At 34.3% G+C, this 23,499-nt stretch overlaps 1 protein-coding gene across 1 annotated transcript in view; it reads right to left on the bottom strand.

Moving 5' to 3' along the window:
- Window positions 1-23,499, bottom strand: part of AKT3 (AKT serine/threonine kinase 3) — a gene marked incomplete at its 5' end in the record, with an annotated part of 108,891 nt that overhangs the window by 646 nt on the left and 84,746 nt on the right. Inside the window, 3 exons of the mRNA XM_017847768.1 lie at window positions 2,276-2,363; window positions 9,525-9,739; window positions 21,817-21,945. Coding sequence (XP_017703257.1) covers window positions 2,276-2,363; window positions 9,525-9,739; window positions 21,817-21,945 — 432 coding nt within the window. The remainder of the gene's footprint in view (window positions 1-2,275; window positions 2,364-9,524; window positions 9,740-21,816; window positions 21,946-23,499) is intronic.

The raw sequence follows: 23,499 nt of genomic DNA, 5'->3' as shown, positions 1-23,499 counted from the left end.
TACACTGGGCGTGTCTAGCCCAGTGGAGCCGAGATAGGATAGGCCTTGCTTCCTTACCGGTATACTGCTTGGGCTCTCAGAGCTTTCTCCAGGTGGGGCCAAACTCTCATTTAACATGAATAGCTGAACACTGAGATAAGGAAACTCTGTAGCTAATCTTACTGTCCTCACAGGACTAAGGAGGTCCATATTTTGGCCTTTCTTTGAATTTACAGGGCCACATGGGTACCCCAACCATCATCTCTTAAAGAAATGGTTCTTTTCCTCTTCTTTTTTTTGGAGTAAGTCCTCCTAGAAGAGGGTGTCTAGAAGGGATGATATTTAGTTGTAGCTTATTACTAGCTATTTATTAAAAATAAAACCATGCATGATTTCTGGGAGACACAGCAAGCCCTCGTCTCTTCCAGGTTCTTTTGTCGTGTACTGACACGATGAAAACAGTACACAGCTCATTAGGGGCATTCCTATATATGCATGCAACTCATAAGGAACATCCTCAGTGATACAAAGTGGATGTAAAATTGTCTATAAGAAGATAATAAACATTTAGCACATTTAAGACTGCTCAAATGCTTCTCATCAAAGTTGTGAAGGATTCAGTATTTAACATGGTACTTTACACATAGAAGAAACTCAAGATATGTGAGTTGAATCGAGTAGAGGTGTCTAACATGAGGCACCTATTTTAAATTCCTAGTTACAAGAAACAGAAAATCACCATACTCCCAGTGACCAATAACACAATACAGACATGATATTGTGTTACTTCCTCCTAACCCATCTGATTCATATGACCTAATTCTGTCTTTACCTTAAGGCTTAACAGAGAAGAACACCTGGCACATAACAGACCTGAAATAAATGTTGTTGACTAATAAATGTTTCGGAGAAAAATATGAAATGTTGGAATACACTGAAATGGATGAACTAAATTACAGAAAAATTTGGAGTAAATTATTGAATGAAAAATATTTCATAGTAAAAATTTTATATAAGCATCTGAAAATCAAAATATCAAAATCAATGAATGTACTAACAGTATCTGAGGTAGTATAAAAAAAAAAAAAGCGGGGAGCGGGGGACAGACATAATATCCCGCTCTTGAACTGAAGCAAAAATTGCAGTATTTAAAACAAGAAGGGTGGGTGCAGTGGTTCACGTAATCCCAGCACTTTGGGAGGCCAAGGAGGGAGGATTGTTTGAGCCCAGGAATTCAATACCATACCGGGCAACATGGCAAAACCTACAAAAAGTACCAAAAAATTAGGCAGGTATGGTGACTCACACCTGAGGTTCGAGTTACTTGGGAGGCTGAGGTGAGAGGTAGAGGCTGCTGAGCTGTGATTATGCCACTGCACTCCAGCCTGGCCAACAGAGACCTTGCCTCAAAAAATACATAAATAAATAAAAACAAGTAATAAGCAGATCACAATAAAACTAAACATACATAATTAGTAGTTTTTTTTTTTTTTTTTTTTTTTTAAGAGATTGGGTCTCACTCTGTCATCCAGGCTGGAGTACAGTGGTGTAATCATAGCTCACTGCAGCCTCAACCTCCTGGGCTCAAGCGATTCTCCTGCCTGCCTTAGCAGCCTCCTCAGGAGTGTGCCACCACGCCCAGCTGATTTTTTTTTTTCTTGTAGAGATGGGGTCTCACTGTGTTGCCCATGCTGGTCTCAAACTCCTGGCCTCAAGTGATCCTCCCACCTAGGCCTTCCAAAGTGCTGGGATTACAGGCATGAGCCACCATGCCTGGCCTAGCAGTATTCATTTTGTGGGCAATAAAGTTCTGTTTCAAATGACAGAGAAGTCCAAAATAAGACATTGTGTTTACTACTTCATTAAATATTAAAACAAATTTCTTTAAATTCCTTTTAAAACAAAGATTTGTATAAATGAATCTGAAGTGTTTACTTTAAAATTAAAGACACAAGGGCAAATTAAAAATTTTTAACTAGTTTTCTTAAAGAAAAAATAACACTGGGTATCTTTTTTAAAATTAAAGAAATAACAAGAGGCAAACTAACAAATTATTATGGGAAAAAATAGAAAAATAAATTCTGTGATCATGTTGAGTAAAATTTCAAGAGGCATTTAGGGAGTCAAAATTATAAGTAAAATTTTGTGCACAGAAGTTCAGTAATCACTTAAATGTCGGTAAAATGGAAAGTATCATTACATCATTAACTTTTAATCACTTAAAATATTTTTGCTATAAATTCATTTTAGCAGTGCAGCCAAAATATGTACACACTATGCCATAAAGATATCTTACCTTTTTATCATATACATCTTGCCAGTTTACTCCAGAAAAGAAACTGTGTCTCATAATTTCTTTTGCATCATCTGGTCCTCCACCAAGGCTATGAGAACAGAAATAAAATTAAGTATAAAACATTTACATAAGCTCAAAGCATAACCAAAAAAAAAAAAGGTTTTGTGAAAGTGTAATTTTCTGCACAATAAATAGTTCTTGGGATAAACAGCTCTAAAAGTAAACAGCTTTTGCTATAAGTTCAATTTTTCCTAATATGCTTATAAGAACTAGCTTCAGAACAGTATAGTATTTGCAAAAGAGCAGAGGCTTTGGAGATAGATCTGGAAGAGGCAACCATCTCTGGCACTTATGAGATGTGTGACAACAGAAAAGAGGCTTAACCTCAGTTTTCTAATCTGCAGAGTGAGGAATAATAACATTTGCTGGTGGGTCACTGTAATGGTTAGAAACAACATAGGAATATGGTTTGGCTGTGTCCCCACCCAAATCTCATCTTGAACTGTAACTCCCATAATCCCTATGTGTCATGGGAGGGACCAGGTGGGAGGTAACTGAATCATGGGGGCGGGTTTTTCCCATGCTGTTCTCATGAGAGTCAATAAGTCTCATGAGATCTGATGGTTTTACAAAGGGCGGTTCCCCTGCACATGCTCTTGGGTGCCGACAGGTAAGATGTGCCTCTGCTCCTCCTTCACCTTCTACCATGATTGTGAGGCCTCCCTAGCCAAGTGGAACTGTGAGTCCAATAAACTCCTTTTTCTTTATAAATTATGCAGTCTCAGGTATTTCTTCATAGCAGTATGAAAATGGATTAATAATAGGTAAGGAAATTCTGGTGTTTTCTGGCTTATTCAATTTAATATAGTACATATTACTAAGAATAAAAGAGCTAAAAGTGAGAAACAGGAAGAACAGCAGGAAATGAGGGAAAAAGAACAAGAAAAGGAAGAGAAAATAAACCTATATATCTGAATTTAATATAGTAGGCTTTATTTGAACTTGTTCATTATTAGAAATGATACGTACCGGTAAGTGCTTAACAACCAGCTCTCTGTGAGCAATCATGCATTTATACAAATATAATTTTTTTCTTTTCTTTTTTTTTTTCAAGGGCACAGTAGATACCAGGTGATCAGAGCAGAGCAGCCACGGAGCTACTGGGACCGAACCTTGCCTGACCTAGCCACCACTACACCCCAGACATAAAAATTTAAATTTTACTGATATAAAGAATGCAAAACACAAAATTTACAAAGATCATAGAATATACAATGTTGTGTATTGTAAATTAGTCACCTGATTCTCACAGAAAACTTGTTAATTTTTGTTGTACTCCAAAGCCACTAATGGATGCAACTTACGATTAGTTCCAACATGAATACTGGTTGACATTTTCGTTTATGTTAAAGTCAAAGCCGAAAGTGATACAATGGAGACTTCAGAACTTCACTTGTCAGTTATGTGAGTGACTTCTTTGCTAAATGGTTAATAACTTTGGGACAGTGGAAGAAGACTCACTTTTTGGTGCTATTTACAATGTAACGAATATGGACACAACAGACTTTTAAATTTAATCTGCATTATTAACATTTTCTCTTAAGTCTAAACAATCAACAAGACAGTAAGTCCAGCCCCAACTCATAGTATTGGCCAATTCTGGTGGTATAAATTCTCCCACCGTGGCCAATTTTGAGCTACCAATAAGATGTCACTGAACATGTAGGCAGAAAGAGATGCATCGTACCAAACCATTATATATTATGTCCATACAGATACAACAGACATAACTAATCTCAAAAATACAGATAACAGTGAAACATAACAAATTAAGGAGTAATGAGTTTTGAGTATTTATGACCTTTGCTTTTCCTATTCTTAACTAGTAAATTTATATAATTTTTAATAATGACCATAATCTACAACCAGCTCACAAAATTGGTGAAAATTTCACAGTTGGTTCTTGAAAGCCGGTATATGCTAACTCCAACACATCACTGGGTTGGAAGAAAACCAAGTAGGTCACAGAAAACAAATACAGATGCTCCTAAACTTAACGATGGGTTATGTCTAGATAAACCCACATTTCAACTTAAGATGAGTTTATCTGGATGCAATTCCATCATTAGTTGAGGAGCATACTAAATAAGCATCACTTTTGCACCATCATGAAGTCAAAAAATTGTCAAGCCATCACAGGTCGGAAATCATTTATAATTATATAATTCTAATGACTTCTGGTTATTAGATCTAAGAAACACATGACTGGGAAGGACCTAGGACCCTTTGACACATAGTCAAAATGGAAAACAGTCAACTGATACCTGAGTATCTTTAGTGATGATAAATGATTCACACCAGCTGGGTCTCCAACTCCCAGATCCTTAAAAAATTCTCTAAATGAACCATACCCCAGAGATGGGACTTTTAGGTTTGATATAATAGTGCTGTCTGATGATTGTATTTGGAATTTTCAGACTGGTAGTTCTGTATTCAGTGGGAGCTCAGCATTTCAGACCCTGCCCTCTTTTTCATTCTATTTCAATTGTGTAGGTTTCTTCCCCGGGAGACTGCAAACTCCTTTGAAGACAAGGAGAGTGCTGGATTATCCAAAAGGCATTCTAAGCTTGTGCTTAGGGAACCAGAGAAGCAAAAGCACCAAAACACATTTCTGAAAAGCATTTAATATTTTCAAGCATGCATCAACATAGTCTGCATGAGAAACATCAAAGCTCCATGGCATTTTCTTACAGTTATGTTATAGTTTATTTCAATACTGTTTTCATTTGAATTGTACTTGAGATGGGAGTTGGAGTGGAGAATCATAATCATTTTGTAAATAAAATGTTTTAATCCAGCTTCAGTTATCCATTTTTGTAACTCCTCAAGTTTTCTAGCAATACTTTGGTTTTGAACATAGCCAGCATTTATTCTATATTTATCAAATACATGTAAAACTAAAATATCAGCTATGAATACTATGCAAAGTCTGAGAATACAATCAGACTTCCATTTTAGAAGCTAGGAGAAATTCTTTAACACACTTCCTCAATGTGTGAAACTGTCAAAAATTTCAGTGTCAATGACTCTCTAATATACAATTTAAGACTTCAAAAATAATAACAAAATATGCTTTGAAGTAAGATATTTATATCTAGAATACTAAACTCCAGTATCAGAATGCCAAACTAAATCCTCGGCTACTATGAATTCCTTTACTATTAGGAACATCACAGAATTCACATTTTCCTGATGTCACTGAATACATGAGGTCATGCTTTTCCTATCAACTCTGCATAGGAAGATAGAGGAAGAGCTAACAGAATGAACATAAAGGAAGGAGAGTAAGAAATAAAACCAAAATGATAGTTGACCCTTGGACAGCACTAACAGCAATTCAATAAGACATACCAGAAAAATTCCAGTAGTATTTAAAATAGCTGTGTAGAAAAAAATGAAGAGTTGTATTATAATGCTATCATTACTTATGTTTCCAAAGACTTTTCAAGATCCTTGTTAGTTTTCTTTTCTTTCTGCCCCTGAAACTGAGGTTCCCTAAGATTCTGTCCTGAGGCCCTCTTCTCCTTATCCACTACTCTCGCCACTACTGCCTCGGCTCTAGCTACCTCCTAGATAGAGTTATGGCTCCCAATCCATATAGTCAGTTACTGTGTTTTTTAAAGCATTGATTCTATTATTTCCAGCTGCTCACTTGACATTTCCATCTTGGTTTTATATAGAAGCTTCAGACTCAGTGTACGCAAAGTTATTATCAACATCTACCCCCATCAAGTCTCCCTGGTTTGCATACCCTGTCTGTTAATCACCCTAGCTGGAATCCTCAGAGGGATTCCTGACTCCTCCTACTTCCTCACAGTTTCTAGTTAATCATAACCTCTATCACTTGTGTACTACTGCTTCAGGAAGGATTCCATCTATTATCTGAACAATTCCATAAATATTCTTTAAAAAAAAAAAAAAAGACAGAGACTCACTCTATTGCCCAGGCTGGAGTGCAATGGTGTCAACTTGGCTCACTGCAGTCTCGACCTCCTGGGCTCCAGCGATTCTCCCACCTCAGCCTCCCAAGTAGCTGGGACTACAGCATGTGCCACCTCACCCAGCATTTTATTTTTTTTAACAGAGATGAATCTTGCTATGTTGCCCAGATTGGTCCCTGAACTCCCAACCTCAAGTGATCTTCCTGCCTCGGTCTCCCAAAGTGCTGGGATTACAGGCGTGAGCCACTGTGCCCGGCCCAATAAACACTTAACTGCTCTGCCTGCCCCTGGATCCTCACTCATCTAATCTGTCCATGACAAAGCTGCCAGAGTTATCTTTTCATGACACAAATCTGATTATACTATCCCTTGCTTTAAATACTTAAGCACTATTTCATCCTCTTCTGAATAAAGATTAAATATTTTCTAAGAAACCTAAAATCCTTATAATCTAATATCAGCTTCATTTCCCAATGTTACCCAACTCATATTCTACACTCTAGTCACTGAGCTTCTCAAATGCCATGTTCTTTTGCAGTCCTAGCTAAACTCTACATGTAAATTTCTGTGCTTGAGTGCCAATGCAAATTTGAACTCCTTTCTGATTCAGCTCAAGTCCCCCAATCCCCTAGACAAAGCCAATAATTTCAACAGTACTTTGTATGTAGTTTGACCTGAGCATCTGTGAGTATATGTTTTGTGCCCCAGATTATTCTATGAACATCTAGAGCAGAGACTGGTTCATCTCACTCATCCTTGTATCCCCTGTTTTTGCTGCAGCAGTGGAGGGGCTTGACACATCTATTATAAAATAAATTATTAGATCACTGAAAATACTGCATCTTCTCATTAGATCAATAACAACCTCCTGGTGAACAAACAGGAATTATTCTATTAATACATACCAGGCAGCTAACATTCTAAGAATTTGCCTCACATTCATTCAGTAGTTCCTAAGTACTGACTATGTGCTATTCATGGAGTAGGCTGACAAATTAAAAAAAAAGAAAAAACAATGAGACATACACATGAAAACCACAAGTAAATTTTGTTCTGCTAGCCATTTATATAGAGGGCCACAAAGTAAAGGGTGGTCAAAGTTGCCTGCTAGAATAAGAAAAGGATAAGATAAAAATTCACTGCCTTGAATACCAAGCCAAGTATTAGACCAAAAAATCAAATAGATAAAAGTTGGCTGGACACAGTGGCTCACGCCTGTAATCCCAGCAACTTTGGAAAGCCAAGGTGGGTGGAACACGAGGTCAGGAGATGGAGACCATCCTGGCCAACATGGTGAAACCCCGTCTCTACTTAAATATTTAAAAAAAAAAAAAAAAAAGAAAAAAAAAAAAAGCCAGGTGTGGTGGTGTGCACCTGTACTCCCAGCTACTCAGGAGGCCAGGAGGCTGAGGCAGGGGAATTGCTTGAACCCAGGAGGTGGAGGTTGCAGCAGGTCAAGATCGTGCCACTGCACTCCAGCCCAGATGACAGAGCGAGACCCCCTCTCAAAAAAAAAAAAAAAAAAAGATAAAAGTCACTACTCTGTTTAAAGGTTACCTATCACCAGGTGCTGCTCCTTACTTAATTGTAAAAGAATGCTATTAAACGGAACACATTTCAAAACCTGAACTAAGAAATTGTTGCACTGTAAATAAGATACATACGAAATACCAAATAGGCACCAAGAAACTTGATTTCTGCTCTTGGTCTGCATGACTGTTCTGAGAGACCTTGAATGAATCACCTAACCCTCTCTGGGCCTTTGTTTTCAACTCAATGAAATGAAAATGAGAATAGTATCTCCCCTATCCACCCAGAAGGCTACTGAAAAGCCAGGAAGTTAATATATGTGAAAGTGCTCTGAAAAGAAAACAAAATCACTTTACACATATAAATAATGTCTCTAGCTAGGATTACAAAATGATTCTTGAATAATTCTTCACAAAGCAAAAAGACAGTATCTCTTTTATTATGTTTGCTTATTTCTGCTGAAGATAAAGTCATGCTCCTTATAAGGTTAAAAGCTAGAAGAATGCAATGAAAACCATTTCTAAGATAGACTTAAAATCCAACTTTTGGGATTCACTCATTAATCCAGTCAGTATATACATATACATATATATATATATATATGCATCACCATAAATAAAACATTTTCATAAAACCCTATGTGAGGTATTATAAAAGATTCAACAATATGTGAAATCATCTATGCTTCAAATGAGTAGACTCAGAGAAATACTGATATGCATAGATACCTAGATGGGAAGGCAGATATATACATATACGAACACACATATAAGAGACATTTTGAAAATTAATAGTCATTTCACATGATTTACGAATTTATAAACATGAATGAATGTATAAACATGAATACAAAATACTGTAGTTCACTGAACAAAGCAGCAAGAGCCATAGGATTCTTCAAGTCATAGCCATAGCTACAAAAACAGAAATACAAAGTGTGTACAATTTTTTTTGCCATCAACCCTTTTAGCTATGCATAGAAAAGATTATTTTCAAATGACAAAAAAGCAGTTAGAGGCCGGGGGCGGTGGCTCACGCCTGTAATTCCAGCACTTTGGGAGGCCGAGGCAGGTGAATAACTTGAGGTCAGGAGTTCAAGACCAGCCTGTCCAACTTAGCAAAACCCCATCTCTACTAAAAATACAAAAATTAGCCAGGTGTGGTGGGGGTGTTTGTAGTTCCAGCTACTCGGGGGCTGAAGCAGGAGAATCACTTGAACCTGGGAAGCGGAGGGTGCAGTGAGCCAAGATCGCGCCACAGCACTCCAGCCTGGGTGGCAGAGTGATACTCCGTCTCAAAAAAAAAAAAATGCAATTAGATATGTTAACACAGGCTGCGGATGGGAGGAGAGTATTGAAAAATAGGTCTATTCCTTTTATGAGAAATACAAAGGCCCAGAGACTGAAAGAAAGAAAAGGGATTCTCCTATCCCCACAAGATCAAGTAACAGAGCAATTAAGACATTTTCACTCATAATATGGATAATGAAACTCTCAAAATCCTTATTTGGCAAATCTGCATAAAAGTTCCAAGTTAGGAAAGAGTCGAGAAACATTTTTAAATGTTCTATATTATGCAGTTAAAAATAAGTCAGGATCTCAGTGGGAAGATGTCTACACCAAATACACTGCTTCTTGGAGTTAGTTATATTTGAATTAATTTCCATCTCTCAATTTTTAACCACATTCATCAGTTATTCGCTGAGCGTCAAGGCTTACCGTTTATTTGGATCCTTTATCAAGAGCCCTGAAAGCAATGATTTTGCATCTGAAGAGAGTGTTCGAGGAAATTTAATGTCTTCCATTAATATTAATTCAAAAAGTTTCTCATGGTCCTGGTTGTAGAAAGGTAACCTCCCACACATCATTTCATACATGACAACCCCTAGGCCCCACCAGTCTACTGCTCGGCCATAGTCATTATCTTCTAACACCTAAAAGTGAAATCAGTAAAAAGATTAATTATTATATGTTAACTTTTAAAGCATTATTCATAAAACATAAGATTTTATATAAAATGAATCTTAACTTTCAAAGCCTAGGTAGTCTATTCTGAGATCTTGACATTTAAACTGTGAAGCATCCTACAAAAAACACAAATCGCATCAAATATGTGGAAAATTCAATATATATCCAGAAATGGCCAGTGTACAAAAAAGGGGCAGGTCGTACAAAAACAAAATCCCAAGTACATGAATATACATAAGGATCAAATGAAAAACGTTAGCTAGCATATTTACATATTTTTTCTTAGGCCTAGTGACTTTTTCATTCTGGTTCCACCCATGTGGACTTTAAGTAACAACTCAGAGCTAGGGTGTGCTGATTATAGAGCATATAACATGCACTACACATTCTTGCTTTAAGAAGAACTAAGTAATACAAATTAAACAGTGAAAGACAGTAGTAAACAAAGGCAATGTAATGGAGAAGTCTACAGGGCAAGACAATCATTAAGTCTGAAAACCTTTGGAGGTCTCTATATGTTTCAACTCTGTCTGGAACTATTTAATTGACAAAGTGAATATAATAGCTTATGGTATGAGCTATAATAAACTTTAATAGCCACAGCTTTGTACCTCACAACAAAAATTTCTGTTACAGCAAAAAAATTGACTTAATATCTGTGTGGTATATGTCCTTAAATTTTTCCCAAAATATATTACATGCAAAATAAATTTAGTTAGAAATGATATAAAAGTATCCGTTTGCCTATGTTGGAGCAACCTGTTCAAATGGGAACATGGTAACTTACCATTTGCCCCAGGAAAAATTTGGTTTTATCTTTTTATCAGATTTGTTCTTCATCCAATGGAATATTCCTCACCCATATGCAACTTTGAATATTTTATTTTAAAACTATATTTGATAATCTTAAAGCTTACTTTATTTGATCCTCTCAGCTTTGGAAAACCAGATCAGGAAAACCACATATACGAATTTATCAATTTAAAAACACTTATAACCGATTACAAAAGAGAACATTTGATAAGGACAAAGTAGTACTTGTGTTCCAAACTTCCTTAGTTCAAATTAAATATTTTCTGGAAGATTACTCTTACATGACTTTTATTTAAAATTTATCAATAATCTCATAGAATTACAGGTGATATTTTGACAGTTACATTATGATTACCTAAAATACTATGAAAGGCACTTTGGTAGGGTATTGAAAGACATAGGATATAATTTATAAGAAAAAAATATGTTACTTAAAAGATCTATTCAGTAAGCATTTCTATTATGAAAAGATTTTTAATTCAGTTATATCAATGTTTGTTTTACGGCTAAAAAACTGAAAACNAGGTGATATTTTTGACAGTTACATTATGATTACCTAAAAATACTATGAAAGGCACTTTGGTAGGGTATTGAAAGACATAGGATATAATTTATAAGAAAAAAATATGTTACTTAAAAGATCTATTCAGTAAGCATTTCTATTATGAAAAGATTTTTAATTCAGTTATATCAATGTTTGTTTTACGGCTAAAAAACTGAAAACTTCACTGGTAGGATATGAACACAAGTTTAGATCCTATGCTCTTCTAGAAATGTTTTGTAAATCACAAACTAACAAAAACATTTTCTGGAAGAACAACAAATTCTAGTTTTCATCATTAGCCCAAAGAATGTCATATTTTACTTGTTTGAAATGAGTAATCTGAGAACAAATAGAAAACAAAAAAATAACCTGAAAAAGCAGAAGAAATTCTACTTACATATTTATGTTAAAGAAAATGCTGCATATATTATTTTAAAATACCAGTGACTTCTGATGATTCAAGGATCTATCTCATGGCCAATTAGTAGAATGCACTGTTTGTGGGCCTTTATCTAACTGACACAAGATTTTAACTAATAACGACAAAAAAATTTAAATGTAAGTAACCTTTAACTGCATTCCTACAACACCAACAAAACAGTGGCATATACGGAAAGGAGCCAAATGTGGTTTTAACCTCTTTTTTCATAAAACCATAAAAGCATAAAAGCTGGATTAACTGCCTCCCGAACCCACATTTCACCAGCCGGGTTCTCATCCCCAGCTGGCAAAACTGGCAATCCTTTATTTTGTTTAAATACCTGGTTTGCAGCCAGAAGGGGAAGTGAGTACATAAAAGGGGGGTTTTATTTTGAAGAGAAATAAGCAACTGAAAATAAAATTGCATTGTAAAAAAATCTGTTTGATAAAATAAAATACATTTTATTTAGCTTTGTAAAATGAATATTGATTCTTAAAATAAGTGATTTTGCCTCTGAACATACGTGCTTTAATTGATCTACAGATACATAATGCTATCATTAGAACTGTTTGCCGTATCACTTTGTATTGAACAAAACTGATGTAACGTATTGTCTTCTTGACGTGTAAACTTAAGCAATGATGAGGAGAAAACATCCTAACAACTAAAATTCCTCTTTACCTAAGAGATTTCACTACCAATTAAAAGATTTTGTCCAAATCCTATCTCCAAACAGCTATAAGATGAAACATACATAAATAAAATAATGATTACACTATCTTACATGTGGATATGTATGTTCCCACTATTCAAACAGTATCCTTTCTCTTTCCTGAGTCTACATTATTTCAAAACACAATACTTTTAAATACTCTGGAAATCCCACAGTCAAATTAACCAATTTGAATCCAATAACCTCTTTCAGATTATTTTAAGAAGACAATTTTCTCCCTCTACTCAAAGCACTTATTATTCTATAAATACATAACATACACAATTTACATTTTTTTAACTTAAGGATTGCAAAGTCTTTCTGGTTACCTCTGAGATTTTTTTTTTCTAGCTAAAAGGCTAATTTATTTCATGGTTATTGTGAGGGCTGGCTGAAAGATATGATAAACTGTGGTATAACGGACAGGTACAACAATGGTAGAGCATACTTCAACTTCATTAAAAGGTAATTTCTCATATAATTTGGATNTTTATCTAACTGACACAAGATTTTAACTAATAACGACAAAAAAATTTAAATGTAAGTAACCTTTAACTGCATTCCTACAACACCAACAAAACAGTGGCATATACGGAAAGGAGCCAAATGTGGTTTTTAACCTCTTTTTTCATAAAACCATAAAAAGCATAAAAGCTGGATTAACTGCCTCCCGAACCCACATTTCACCAGCCGGGTTCTCATCCCCAGCTGGCAAAACTGGCAATCCTTTATTTTTGTTTAAATACCTGGTTTGCAGCCAGAAGGGGAAGTGAGTACATAAAAAGGGGGGTTTTTATTTTTGAAGAGAAATAAGCAACTGAAAAATAAAATTGCATTGTAAAAAAATCTGTTTGATAAAATAAAATACATTTTATTTAGCTTTGTAAAATGAATATTGATTCTTAAAATAAGTGATTTTGCCTCTGAACATACGTGCTTTAATTGATCTACAGATACATAATGCTATCATTAGAACTGTTTGCCGTATCACTTTGTATTGAACAAAACTGATGTAACGTATTGTCTTCTTGACGTGTAAACTTAAGCAATGATGAGGAGAAAACATCCTAACAACTAAAATTCCTCTTTACCTAAGAGATTTCACTACCAATTAAAAAGATTTTTGTCCAAATCCTATCTCCAAACAGCTATAAGATGAAACATACATAAATAAAAATAATGATTACACTATCTTACATGTGGATATGTATGTTCCCACTATTCAAACAGTATCCTTTCTCTTTCCTGAGTCTACATTATTTCAAAACACAATACTTTTAAATACTCTGGAAATCCCACAGTCAAATTAACCAATTTGAATCCAATAACCTCTTTCAGATTATTTTAAGAAGACAATTTTTCTCCCTCTACTCAAAGCACTTATTATTCTATAAATACATAACATACACAATTTACATTTTTTTAACTTAAGGATTGCAAAGTCTTTCTGGTTACCTCTGAGATTTTTTTTTTCTAGCTAAAAGGCTAATTTATTTCATGGTTATTGTGAGGGCTGGCTGAAAGATATGATAAACTGTGGTATAACGGACAGGTACAACAATGGTAGAGCATACTTCAACTTCATTAAAAGGTAATTTCTCATATAATTTGGATATAAATACAGATCAAAATATGCTCCTGAAAAAATCCAATGAAAGATTTATCTTGAAGAAATAAACTTGCGTCTCTTTTCCATAAAACCAACGTTACTGACTTTTAAATGAAACCCAAACTTTAAATAGGAAAGCAGACATTTGGTATTTCCTCTACCCCTACAGTCCTTTATAACCACAGATGTAGTTGTACTTTATACCTACCTTCAACATAAATGCCCAAACAGAGATGAAAGAGGGGATTTGGAACATTAAAAAAATGTAATTGTTAAAGACTGATGACAGGTCACATCAAATGAAAACTCAAACAGAGCACAAACTCTAGAAAATAAGGCTTTATTTCTAATAGGAGCCAGAAATTGCTTTACTTTCTGATATGATAAAACCTAAGACTCAAGGAGGTTACAGCAGATACAAACTAACATTAAATACCCTGGAAATATCTGATCAAGATTTGATGAAGACACTTACATTTATAAAACAGCCAGGTGAGTTAATAACAATTCAAGAACTAATATGTTTTAATTTCAAAGAATGATATTGAATGAGAAACTATATATTTTTAAATTATACTATCAATTCAAGTTACCAATGTAAATATTTATTTGGCTAATGGGCCTTTTAAAATAGAATCTATTCATTCCAATATTCTTTTACCAGGAGGATTTACTAGGAGGTTAAAGGAACACCTCCCTCAGCGTACCCACCAGGCCACACAATGCACCCAAGGCAAGCAATTATAAGGAGGCTATGTATGCCCTGGGGTGGCTTACTGCTCAATCAATAATCCTGACAGAACAGATGGGGGAAAAAATTAAACATCTAAACAAACTGTCTGCACACCTATGTTGTGAAAGTAAACTGCGAACTTGGATGAACCAATTTACCACTAATTCAAAAAAAAAAAGTTTTTTCCAGTAGTCTTACATTTCAGGTAACTGATAGATGTGTGTTTTATACCTAAACATACATCTATATCATTTATCATTTATGGGAGCCCTTCATATATTCTTAACATCACAGGTATGGGCTAAGGAAAAAAGACCTACAAATCTTCTCATTCAGATTTTAAAGTAAACTGCAGCTTCAGGAAAAGTATCCATTTCAATACGTTAAGATTATAAATTCTACAGTTGCTTGGTATGTTCTTCATAAATACATATTTTATAACTATTTCTCAACTGCTTTAATAATTTTTAAGTGACAGCAACTGCCAATGACATTTGCTATGAATTATATGAAGGCTGTACGCTTTATGGCCACCTCTCCTAGCACACACAAATACTTGTACACGGTTAACATCGTACTTTCAAAAGCAAACTCTGGCTAGCACAGGAAAAATCCTTCGACAAGAGAAAGGCTAAATGGATACAATAATGATAATTAGATCATACTTACACACATCTTCCAAGAGATTTCTATACTTCTTTTTTATCTGAAGCAATAGACATTATGGGATTCCAAGAAACTGAGCCTTTATAACCCAAGTAACAATAGCCATTGTAAAATACGATAGGTAATCACTAGTGTTCCCAGTTAGGGTTAGTTTTGTATATGTTCTCATGGTACAGAGAATTTAAAATTAAACTTTGTGCTTAAACTAGAATCATACCAAAGTACTGAATGCAAATATTCTGTTAAAGCCAAAAGACCATATAACATTGAAAAGAAGTTAGGGCGAAAAATAGCTACTTTAAGAACTGACAGACCTCTAAGTAAGTACAAGATGCCACTTATAAACATTGAGAGGCGTTAATTCCATTTTAGTTCATATTTAAACAATGTCTAATTATGAGATAAAATGGAATGGCTTGTAATATTACCCAGAAAATCATATAAAATAGCAACATACTATAGAAAGAAATTAAATATATTCAACTAAACAGTAAGCCAATTCATATGAGAGTTAGAAGTTCTTAAATATGAATTCTAACTATAGAGCAGACAACTTCTATCTGAACTCATCCCTCTACTCCTTTAATGTTCCCTTTAATCATGGTGATGAGATCTTTTCTGAATTACCAGGAATATTAAGGTTTTCAGAATTACCCCAGGTGGATAGATATCATATGAATTATTAATAGGTAAATAAAATGCTAGGGTTGTCCACAATTTTAGAAAGGCTGCTAAAACAACTCTTTCTTTTCACAGAAAGCACAGAGATTCTAAGACTAGTTTTACAATCTGCTGGAATATAGTAGAACTTTGTGCAAAGACTAATCAGAATGTAACTACATGTGCTACTATTTTTACCTACAGATTAAATGTGCAAACATATGTAACTTTAGCCTCATTCATTTCTCTTCAGATATCCTAAAAACAATATTGGCAGCACCCACAAAATGACATATTTTACATTTATTCTTTGTTGGATTTAAAATAAAGAAAATTCTATTTAATACATTTCGAGCAAGTTAGCTTCTAACTATTTCCCACACCTGCAACACTAGTCCACGCCCTGGCACCTCCTTTACTACCTTTTCTGGAAGCTAATATATATCTTTGATTTTTAATTTATATAGAATTTAATCTCCATTTATACTATGACCTAACACAATGACTTTGAGCAAATCTTTGTATCGAAATAGTTATCAAAATATTCTCATCTATTTCAGCTATTTTAAAAATGTTACATTATGTTACATTATATGTAAGATATTAAAGACGGTAGGTTTCAAAGAAAAAAATCAGGAAAATTAGAGTAAGTGAAATGTTTTCTAAGAATGGGATTCTAAAAAACTAAAAAGAATGCATCAAATACTGCTTCAGTAACTGGAAAAACAAATCATTTTACATTTAGATGAAATAAAATTATATACATTTTTTTCTCAATAGCAACCACAGCTAGATATTATATATTTCCCAACAATCAAGTCATTTTTTGCAATCTTTGTTAGTTCTAACTCGACTATCAAATAATTTTTATTTTTACACTATTACAGAAGTGCATTTCTCTAGGTTTCCAAAACCACCTTATTCAACCTTCCCCATCTGTCACCATCTGCTTCTTTTAGCATGTACTTTTGTGTGATCACATAAGCATGTGAAAATAACTAACATTCAGATGATTATCTGCTGGTACATTTGAGGACTGGGCATAATAAAAGTGAACTGCCAAAACGCACTTAACACTTTTAATTTTGTTGGGTCTTGCATGTAAGCTACATTTGATTTTCAAACTGTTTTACAGTTGGAAAGTTGATCAGGTACTGCTAACTCAAGAGCAAAGCTGAGACTCTAAATAATTAGCACTGCATAAAATGGTTTGGATTCAATAGGAGCCAAATCAAATAATAAAATTTAACAGCAAGAGTTTATATGTGATTTCTAATTTCTTTTATAATTTCTAGGTGTGAAAATACAGCACAGATTATAAAAACAAAATCCCCTCAAGATATCATATGATCCATAATTTACTATAAGTTTATTTCCTTCTAATGTACAAAAGAGCAAAGGTACATTCATTTAAAGCTACACATGCAAATGTAGTTTTCAGGACGTAGCACACTAAATGCATAGTGCATATGCCAGCTAGAACTGAACCTCTGTAACCTGTTAAAACACAAAACAAAACAAAACTAGCCTTTTCTACATCAACAGTATTGTTAAATGCTTCCCAAGTTGGAAAACTGCATTGTAAGCTGCATCCTTCTTCAAAAGAACAATACCTTAAAAATATTTTTTTCAACAAATGGCACATTCATACTGTAAGTTTTACGTTTTCCTCATTTGCCACAAGAAACAAATTAAGTTCACCTAAAACCTAAGTTTATTTTAAAACCTGCCATGTATCTGACATTGAACATTTAATAAACTGGCTTTAAACTGATTTTTAACAGTCTTTGTGAAGTATGTTCAAAATACCCTTCACCCGTCTTTATACCAGATTAAAACAACATAAAAGGTGAAGGAACACTATTGCTAGGTGAAGTATAGGTTGCAGCAAGATTCCTACATAATGTGTAAACAAATCTTCTGTAAAGACAGAAGGGAAGATGTTGACAGTGAGTCATTCACAAGAGAAGCAGTAGTCAAGAATGTATTACAGATTTGATACACAACTACTACTTCTAGTACTGTCACAAAAAGCCCAGCATTACTAATGGTAATGTACTAGAAATTTCAAGGTCCAAAAAAAGTGAGAGACACCATCTGAGGTAAAAGGAAGAGGCTGGCTTCAGCTGCTGCCAATCCCTCCCTAACACTGACCATGTAAATCTGATCACAGTATCGCCTTGCTCTCAATTCACAAGTGATTTTTCCTAGCCCACAGGATCAAATCTAAAACTCTGTTACATTTCAATCCCTATCTATGTGTCCAGCCTCCTCTCCTCCTGCTTCCCCTTTTCCGCTACCAGACCCTCCCTGCAGGCTTAAGCACGTTTCCTCTTCCTTCCACTCCACTGCACGAAACTAGTAAAGCAGTTATTTTCTTGCACAGTAATAACTGTTTTCCATAACTTATCACCTTAGTAAACAGCAAGCCACTTGAGGGCAAAAGACATTTTCTACCATCATTGTATTCCCAGTACCTAAGGTAATGCCTGATACTTAAAAAATATTCAATAAATAATTATTTGATGAATGAGTGAGTGTTCTTCAGTAAAAATGGTACCAATGAAGACCAGAATAAAGGAATTAATTCTTATTTTTTAAGGGTAAACACAGTCAAGAGTTTAAAAACGCAAGACGTGACACGACATTTAAAATATAAAAGCTACAATTTCATAAGTTGTTTCAAGATTTCTCATACTCAAATAATAACAATAATAATCATTCTTCCCTATAAAAACATGGTGTCAAGATTTTAATTATGAATCACTGTGTATCAACCATGGATGGGTATATAAACTGTTTTTAAAGATCAGACTTTTGAAGTATTAAAAAAGGTATACAGAAATGTTTTCTTGTCTTTAAAGAGAAACTCATAATTTTGTGGGAACTATAAATTTTCCATTCAGAAACAAGTGTACTCTTCTTGCATTAAATTCTTAATTTGTTCTTCAGCTGATGACATTGTGTAGGAAATAACATCTTTGTTTCTCAGATCATCTGCTTCTTGAGATGTATTCATCTTCTTCAGAAATAATTTACCCTAATTGTGACCTAACTAATTTTGTTATTCTAAATATGGCATATTTTTTTCCATAGCAAATTTATAGCAGGGGTAACTGAACTCCAGAGAAACAAATAATTTTTTGTGACATTTATAAAAACAATTCTATTCTAGAAAATATTTTATTTGAATAAACAAGAAACAGTGTTACTACAGTTTTACCTAATTCAACCACAGAAATAGAGAATTCTAAACTACAGATTTTAAAGAGAGAAAATTGTATTTTGGCAAGAATATAGTAGGAAATTTATTGTATTTTAAATAGTAGCACTTATTGACAATAATTTAACATTGTTGAAATGTAAATGCAATCCCGAGTTGAAAAGAACTATTAGAATAATAGACTAGCATGAGTTACTATATGTATAAGGAATGCGAGCATCATTGGGGATTTTACTTCCTAATTTCTTTTTATTACATTTTCCTGTTGGGCATTTACAAAGTATTCATTTAAAAATTATGATTATTTATATTTGTAAGTGGTCTTCAAATTAGGATTTTTTGAGGCCAGGACGTATGCAGTTTAAAAAGTAAAAGTGGGCTTTATAGTCAGACAAACTAATTAGAATCTTCATTACGCTTTCACCACTTCCCGGTTGTGTACAGATAATATTTAAACATTCTGATCTCATATTCCCTCACCTTTAAAAAAATTGTATTTGCTACCTATCATCAAAGATTATTCCAAATGTTAAAAGAAATAATAGATGTAATGCACTTACACAGCATGTGGCACATAGTAGATGCTCATTAAATAGTTACGTTCACACATCAAGTATTAATACCTCCCTATTTGCCTATAGCCACAAAAACTGTATTGGAGTTTGAGGGGAAATGGAGCACTAGCTGCTCTCTTTGGAAAGCTCTTCTCTTTTACCTTTGCGATAGGTACCATCTCTTTCCATCAACCATCACTTTCCCTGAACATACTGTCTGTGAAAGATGTTATTTTCCAAAGATGGCTGCGGCAGTATCTCCCATCTCACATGCTCTTCTGCAACGTAAAGGTGTGGTCTCTGTCTCCACCACTTAAACCTGTGCAGGCTTACAACTGCTTTGGGGAGTAAGGGTATGACAGAAATGATGTTGTGTGACTTCCGAAAATAGGCCATAAAAGGAGATGCATAAACAAATGTTCATAGCAGCAGCATTATTCACAGTAGTCAAAAAATGGATGCAACCCAATGTACATCAGCTGCTGAACAAACAAACGAAATGTGGTTTATCCATACAATGGAATATTATCCAGCCATAAAAAGGAATGAAATAACAATAACATACTAAAACAGGGAGGAACACTGAATTTTATGCTAAGTGAAAGAAGCCAGTCACAGAAGACTCCATACTGTATGATCCCATTTGTATGAAATGTCTACAACAGGCAAATCTACAGAGACAAAAAGTACATCAGTGGTTGCCTACGGGGGAAGGAGGAATGAGGAGCTAACGGGTATGGGGTTTCTTGCTGGAGTGATGAAAATATTCCGGAAGTGGACAGTGGTGATAGTTCTACAACTCTGTGAACGTACTAAAAATCACCAAAGTGTGTATTTTAAAGAATAAGTTTTATGGTATATGAATTGTACTCCAATTATAAAAATATCTATGAAATCAAACTTTTAAAAGTTAATAGTCTTGATGGTTTACTAGGTGGAAACAAAGGTACCATGCAGCTTCTAACGTGTTCCTAGGACATCTGCTTTTAGGGCTCAGAGCCAAAGAAGTCTGACTGCATTGAAATTGTCATTATGAGGAAGTCCAGACCCATGGAGAGAAGGGCTACATATAAATGCTCCTGCCAACAGCCCAAATAAGTTACCAGTGGACAGCCAGCAGAATTGTCAGACATGTGAGTGAAGATGCTTCCGGACGACTCCAGTCTCCAGCCATAGAATCATGCTCTCACTGTAAAGTCTTTCAAGCTGAGACCTCATACACAGTGGAGCATAAATTAGCTGTCCTTGCTGTGCCCATCTGCATTCCTGATTCAGAAAATCCGTTATTTTATATAAAATGGTTGTTTTCCACTGATAAACACTAGGGTGGTTTGTTACACAGCATTAGTAACTGGAACACCGTCTACAACAGCCACACCACACCCTTACATTTAATCTTGCTTTTTTTTTTGTTTATGAAACTTAAGACATTACGTTATTTCTTTTTTTATTTTTATTGTCTCCCTCCACTGAAAGCTAAGTTCCCTGAGACTAGGATCCTTTTCTGTCTTGCACCTGTAACCCCATTATCCAGAAAAGTACCCGATATACAGCAGATATACAATAAATATCTGTTGAATAAACAAATTAATAAATTATTGTGGAACCCTTAGCACAGGGAGGTTACCAGTTTGGAGTTTCCTTTGACATAAATTCCAAAATGTAGCTTCTGTCATTTCAATAATTTTCCCAATAAAATAATTTTAAATAAACCCACAATACTATAAATTAAAAATCACTGTTGTTTCTAAGGAAAGTCCAAGATGGTTTGTAAAAATATAAATATTCTTGCTGAAATCAATTGTTCTATTTTAATAAATGAATCAAAATGGGTATAGCCAAGATAAAATGGATATGGCCAAGAAATAAAAATTGATTTAATCGACTTTAGTTAGTACCTTTGTGCTTATAGTTTATAAAATTTAATTTCAATATATTCTTGATCCTACCATATCCCATTATAACAAATTAAGAGCAAAAAAATTTTGATTCAGGTTGAAATATAGATAAAAGTAGTAGATACTAGAGTTAACTTTTAATACTTAAATGGTTTACTTTGCAAAATAGTATGTCAATGTTACTTTCCTATTAATGGAACCGAAGCCTACCTCTGGTGCCAGATATTCTGGAGTGCCACAGAATGTCTTCATGGTGGCTGCATCTGTGATCCCTTCTTTGCAAAGTCCAAAATCTGTAATTTTTATGTGGCCATCTTTATCCAGCATTAGATTCTCCAACTGTGTATTAAGAAAAATGATATAATTTGTTCTACAGTCTTCAGCAACAGGAAAATACCATTTTGAAAAACTACTGAATGCTGAGTAAGGTATTTTGGAAACAGGACATAGTAGTTGTAGCTAATAGAACTTTCAGTACTTACAAACCCTGTTGTTTCCATGTAAAAGAAACATTTTTTATTAAATACTTCAGGATGATAAAATTTTCTGTTTTAGAATGGAGTGATACTGCTTTAAGAGCCATTATTTTCGTATAGTTCTGAAAATTAAAGCCGTAGTCAACTTTTCAAAGCAGACACCAATCCTCTCTTTTTTAAAAAAAGAAAATGTGATCTAAACAATCCCAAAGAGATGAGCATCCTCTTCTAGATATTTATAGATGGTTTTCAACAACTTCTCCTGGGAATCTATTGCTATTATAAAATATTCACTTACAGAAATGTTTTTTGGTAATGCTTGTAAATCAAACCTAAATCTTATTTTGTAAGGTAAGGCGATATCCTCTTTTCAGTTCTTTGTAATTAAGAAATACCAACCCTTTTAAACATAAAAGAAAAGAACATCAAACATTCAACAGTTAATAAAATATATAGCATAAATGTTATAAAGTTGGACTCTCTTTGAACCCATTAATTCAAAACATCAAAGAAAATCTTAAAGATTTAACCAAGTAACAGGATCATGTGCCTCAAGTGGAAAATTATGAAATGTAAGAGAGGAGGAATTTGTGCAAAGCCAACACAATTAGAAATAACAATGTAATCAGCCAGTTCCCCTTGAGCTAATTTGAACCTAAGATTATGATTATCATCACACAAAGATACAGATGAGTTCTGAGTTGTGATCATACAGCCTTATGTATTCAGGGCCCATAAAACTTTGCCTAGTCATGTAGATACAACCTAAAGGTATTTCTTTTGTCATACAGAAAAAATATATAAAATGTGAAAAGTGTATTAACAGGATAAATGGTAGTTAACTTTCATTTAAGGAATAGATTCTTATTCTACTCCTTAATGTGATGACATTTGAAAGAATGTACCTGGACTCTGATGTTAATATCGAATTTAAAACAGATCTCCACTTAAGAACATAAACAGATACCAGTCATACAAAATATGTTATCATACTCTCTGCCATATTGTCAAATGTCTTATAAACCAGACACTAAATACAGTTAGGCAAGTTGTGTTCACTGAAGCAAAGATCAGAACAGACAAAAGTCCTTTTTTATAGTACTTCAATGTGCTATCTAACTAAACCAAACGCTTGATACACATTTCATGTATAGCATATCTCACAGAGGTAAGTCTGTCTTCAATTTTTTTCTACAGAAAGCTAAATGAACCCTAAATATACTGCTGAACCTTTTTAAAAATCACAAGCATTCTTATACACCAATAACAGACAAATAGAGAGCCAAATCATGAATGAACTTCCATTCACAATTGCTTCAAAGAGAATAAAATACCTAGGAATCCAACTTACAAGGAATGTAAAGGACCTCTTCAAGGAGAACTACAAACCATTGCTCAGTGAAATAAAAGAGGACAC

Source organism: Rhinopithecus bieti, unplaced genomic scaffold (assembly GCF_001698545.2).
Source record: "Rhinopithecus bieti isolate Rb0 unplaced genomic scaffold, ASM169854v2 scaffold_28016, whole genome shotgun sequence".
In the NCBI taxonomy this organism is placed as follows: Eukaryota; Metazoa; Chordata; class Mammalia; order Primates; family Cercopithecidae; genus Rhinopithecus; species Rhinopithecus bieti.
The sequence above is the reverse complement of the archived record's forward strand: the minus strand, read 5'-3'. Positions and strand labels throughout refer to the sequence as shown.